This window comes from Echinops telfairi, unplaced genomic scaffold, assembly GCF_000313985.2.
Source record: "Echinops telfairi isolate 266 unplaced genomic scaffold, ASM31398v2 ScPeMD7_5;HRSCAF=22, whole genome shotgun sequence".
NCBI classification, from domain to species: Eukaryota; Metazoa; Chordata; class Mammalia; order Afrosoricida; family Tenrecidae; genus Echinops; species Echinops telfairi.
In genome coordinates this window covers 10,900,211-10,905,079 of record NW_022103901.1, presented here as the reverse complement: position 1 = coordinate 10,905,079, position 4,869 = coordinate 10,900,211, and the positions used below count along the sequence as shown (strand labels likewise).

The 4,869-nt window shown below is 48.2% G+C and overlaps 2 protein-coding genes across 2 annotated transcripts in view; one reads left to right on the top strand and one right to left on the bottom strand.

Annotated features, from left to right (window-relative positions):
- MOGAT3 (monoacylglycerol O-acyltransferase 3) overlaps positions 1-2,142 on the bottom strand; it is a 24,464-nt gene extending 22,322 nt beyond the window's left edge. The window contains exon 1 of the mRNA XM_013005436.1: positions 2,109-2,142. Within this exon, the coding sequence (XP_012860890.1) occupies positions 2,109-2,142 (34 nt within the window). The remainder of the gene's footprint in view (positions 1-2,108) is intronic.
- Positions 2,143-4,184: 2,042 nt separating this feature from the next.
- The window catches only part of NAT16 (N-acetyltransferase 16 (putative)), an 8,308-nt gene continuing 7,623 nt past the window's right edge, over positions 4,185-4,869 (top strand). Inside the window, exon 1 of the mRNA XM_045285823.1 lies at positions 4,185-4,370. Coding sequence (XP_045141758.1) covers positions 4,300-4,370 — 71 coding nt within the window. The 5' untranslated portion in view covers positions 4,185-4,299. The remainder of the gene's footprint in view (positions 4,371-4,869) is intronic.

Below are 4,869 nucleotides of genomic sequence, written 5' to 3'. Positions count from 1 at the left end.
GTAACTGTGCCAACTCAGGACCAGCCCAAGTTCTCTTGCACATTTCATTGTAATTTGCTTTATTTTCTCAAGCTGGCCTTGGAAAATGTCCATCCAACTCTTTGACTTCATCCTTTGTTCCATTTGTGTTAGCTACTATCTGCTTAGGGGCAAGTTTTGGGGTGTCTTCTGACATCTACTTTTATCTTTTCTTTCTCTCCTGTCTTTTTAATGACCTTTTGCTTTCTTCATGACTTGTGGTCTTGATGTCCTCCCACCGTTCATTGGGTCTTCTGTCATTAGTGTTCAAAATGTCACATCTGTTCTTGAAATTCAGGTGGTATAGATTCAAAGTCGGATTTTGGCTGTTGTAGATTTGTTTCATTTTTCTTCAGCTTTATCCTGAACTTAGAGAGAAGCAATCAATGATCTGTTTCGTAGTTGACCCTTTGTCTGGCTTAAGTGGCTGTTATTCAGGGTCTTCATTGCATCTTCCCACAGAGGTAGTCGATTTGGTTCCTGTGTGTTCCATCTGGGGAAGCCCATGTGTACAGTTGCCTTTTGTGTTGTTAAAAAAATCGCTATGAACAAGTTTTACAAAGTTCTATCGTGTGATCTCCAGCTTCATTTCTACCACCAAGTCCATATTTTCCAACTACCATTCCTTCCTCTTTGTCCATTTTTTGCATTCCAATCACCAATAATTATATCAATGCATCTTGATTGCGTGTTTGATCCATTTCCAACTGAAATATTGGTAGAATTCTTCAATTTCTTCATCATTAGCCTTTTGTGGTTAGTATGCATTTGAATAATAGTTGAATTGACTGGATTTCCTTGAAGGCGGATAGATCGAATCCGTCACAGACAGCATTGTACTTCATGATGGATTTAGCAAGATCTTCTGACAATGAATGCCACCACAATCCTCTCAGCTATGTTATTTCTGGCATAATAAATCACACGATTTTCTGATTCAAAATGACCTATACCAGTCATTTCAACCCAACATATCGATCTTTATATATTCCGTTTCATTTTTCACCACTTCCAATTATGCTATTATATGCTAGAAGTTCTACTAAGTATAAAGGTATAAAGATAGGCAGGAAGTCGTCTGAGGAACCCTGGTGGCGTAATAAGTTAAGCGCTGGGCTACTAACCACAGGTCAGGGGTTCAAACCCACCGAGTGCTTAGTTGGAGAAAGATGAGTTTATTTATTCCTGTAATGATTTACATTCTGGGAAACCCTATGGAGCAGTTCTACGTCTATTCTGACATAGGGTCGCCATGTGTCAGGATCAACTCAACTGGCAGAGGGTGTGTGACGTCATTCCTGTTCTCAGACACATGGCCAAAGTTCAATGGTTTCTCTGTTTCTATCCCACCACAAACACTGAGATGCAGAAAGCTCCTGGCAGTGCCCCCAGAGGTTGGCAGTCCTGGCTGTGGAATAAACCAGAGAGGCTCCCGTGTTCAGAAGATGCTCAGAAGGTCAAGAGTGAGGATCAAGGGGCTCCATTGTGAAGAAGGGGTGGGAGAGGAAGGGGATGGCAGGGAGCACCCAACCCTACCCCTGCTGACAGGAAAGCTGGTGTCATCATACGAGGTGCCAGGGGTCAAGTTGGTTCCGACTCATAGCGACAGAACAAACACTGCCCGGTTCTTCATCATCCTCACATATCGTTACGTTTGCTTGGGTCTGTAGTTGTACTCACTGCGTCTGTCTGTCCATCTAGCTCAGGGGGAGGAACGTCCAGCCTCTGGGGCATAGAAGGTCCTCGAAATCACCAATGCCAACTCACATCACATGAGAGATGAGTTCACTGGGTATCTGACCAAATGCAGCAGGTTAATTTTTGTTTGCATGATCATTTTATTGGGACCCCTTACAGATCTTGTAACATTCCATAGTTCAGTCACCTTAAGTTCAGTGTTGTGCACTTGCGACCACAGTCGGTATCAAAACATTCTCCTTCATCTTGACCTCAGGCTGATTTTTAAGTTGATCATTTTGTATGGCCTGTGATTGATATAAATACCCAAATAACCCTTGACCAAAAAAAAGGGTTCCCCCCCCCATGATCCAGTTGAAGCTTTCCTCTATTTTGCTGAGCCCCTACCTTACCAAGCAGGATGTTCTTCTCTGTAGGCTGATCCATGTACCACATACCTGAGACAGAGCCTAGTCATCCCCTTACCTGACCCCAAAAGTATACTCCCCTCATTGAAGGCCCAACTCAATAAACCAAAGGTTCAACTTACAAAATACCATTTACCAAATCCAGGGGGCTGGTGATGTCGCGGTTATACATTGGGCTGCGAGCCACGAAGTCCTTAGTTACTCTGCAGGAGCAAAGCAAGGTTTTCTACTCCCATAAAGAGTTAGTCTCAGAAACTCATAGGGGCAGTTATTCGCCGTCCTATAGGGTCGCTGTGAGTCAGCATTGACTCCAGGGCAGTGAGTGAGTGAAAGCAAATCACCAACGGGACATTCACTGGGTGGTGGAGAGTGTTCCAAACGCTTTCCCCATCTAGTATATTCAGTGGACACCATCTTCTGGAGGATGGTGAGACACAGAATCTGAGTTGGCTGTCAGAGAACCTATGTAACTGTGCCAACTCAGGACCAGCCCAAGTTCTGAAAGCTCAGAATCCACTTTTGATAGTCGCAAACTGACTAAGCAATCCCACCTAAGACCCCAAGTTCAAAAACAAACAAACACTAAGTTTTGGAAAACATGCTGAATGGTTCTCCAGTCACATTGTGGGAAGCAGAACTGGGAAGAGGGAATCTTCGAGTTTGTGGGTTGGAGATGCATCCCATTCACATTCTCCTAAGTAAAAGTCATTCCCCTGGATGTCTCCCCCATAATGCCAAATGTAAGGTGTTGTTTGCAAACACACGGTCACTCACTGCACGCTTGAAGGTCAACTGCTTGAAGGCAATCAGACCCTATAGTCTGCCCCATCCTTCTCATAACGATCATAGATTGTTCCCCTGGAGAAGAGCTCAAAGACACCTAAGGTCAAGCCAGCTCAGAGAAACTATCAAGGGTGAGCTGCCATCTTGACCCTAGAGCCCACCCATCTTGTTACATATGTGCCTTTCTGTCACCTGTATGCCTGTAGTGCCTCCCTTCCTGTTGCATGGATACCCCTAGCTCGTCCCCCTCATGTTAGTTACCTCTATGCCTCTTGTACAATCCCTTCCGGTTATGTATGTGCCCACTGTGACCTGCATGCACAAGATTATATAAGCTCATGAGAATACATTAAGCTTTCTCTCAGCTTCAACCTGGTTCCTGAAGCAATCTCAGAGGTGAACCCTTGTGTGCTTTATTTTGTCTGATACACAACCACCCCTTGGACCAATTCAATGGTGGGGAGGCTGTGATGCCCTACTTCACATCCGGTCATTGTAGTGAGGACAGGGTGGCCCTGAAACCCAGACCTGTAAAACTAGGGCTCTGTCCCACCTCCCTGCTTCCTTTGTACATGGTATACTGTGTTCTCTCTCGATCTCTCTCTCCCTTTCTCTCCCTCTCTCTCTCTCTGAGGGGCAAGGCAGTCAGAGGGTTCAAGTGACCCTTTGCTGCTCTCACCACCGCCACTAACCTTTATCCTGGAGGGTAAGGGGAGCCAGGATGCAGAGATGCTGACCACTGGCCACCCTGGAATTCGGAGGATGGTGAAATTGGACCAGGATGGCTTGATTGGCCAGATGAGCAGTCTTGAGGCAGGACTTACAGTGTGATCTTGCTTCTGAATGGCTTGGACAGGAGGGGAGAAAAACTTTTGGTCAAAGTATATTCTGACTGGCTTGGGATGGTGGTGGAAGGAGCAGGGCTGAACCAATCAGAGAATCGGTTTCTAGTGATAAAAGGGGCACCTTCTGGTGAAAGGGAGAATTGGTCTAGGATTAGTCTCTCTTGGACCACTAGGGACTTTTTCTCCGGCACCTTTAACTTTCTAAGTGCTTCTCTGCAGATCAAGCATATTCTGTCCAGCAGTTTCAAAACTCCCAAACGACGGGAAACCCTACATCAGGTCCCGTGAGTCCCTGTGTATTTTTCTGGCCTACCTGGACCTAGACTTCTGCCTGTGTCCTCCTCTGCCTTTAATCCTGGTGCTGCCACCGTTGTTGTCTGACCCGGGAAATATGATCTCCCATCTGATCTTACCAGCAGATCCAGTTGGATCAGCTTACTAGGCGGTGGGAGGATGACCCTGGAAAGTACAAAGCTGGACAGAGATGATAATAGGATTTGGGAGTAAGCAGCAGGTCTCAGCCACCGACCTTAGCATTCCCTGTGGTGATGCAGCCCTGGACCAACTCAGGGGCGCCTTCGGCATCCTGGCGAAGCTCCTCCCCACAGAGCCTCCGCAGGTGAGCGTCTTTCTGTTTGTGCGTGGGGGCGGCAGCCCTCAGGAGTTCAGAACCTGGACCGCCCGCTCTAACGATTCGGTGGCAGCGCTCCGCAGGTTCAAGCCCCAGGTCTGCGGTCCCGATCGCCCTCGCAACCTTCCTTGCACACACATATCGGAGTTGGCTTCCGAAGCCGAGCCTCGCGTGCGCGACCCCGCAGACGTGTGATCATCGGAGCAATGGTCTGCTCCCACCTCGCTGCCCCGCGAGGGGCCTTGTGCCGTGAGCTGAGAGCGGGGTGCGAGTGGGCAGCTCGAGCACCTGGGAAGTGGTAGGGCAGACCCAGACGTCCTGCCCCTTCTCGCCCCGCTGCGTTCCGAGGGCTTTGTCAGTTTCCAGGTCCTGGTAGTTTCTGTGACCCGGTCTCCCAGGGGCGCTGCCTCCCACGCTCCCTTCCCCACCGCGCAGAGAGTAGAGGTTGTGCTGCCCTAAAGGAGGGGACCCTCCCACCCTCTGCGAC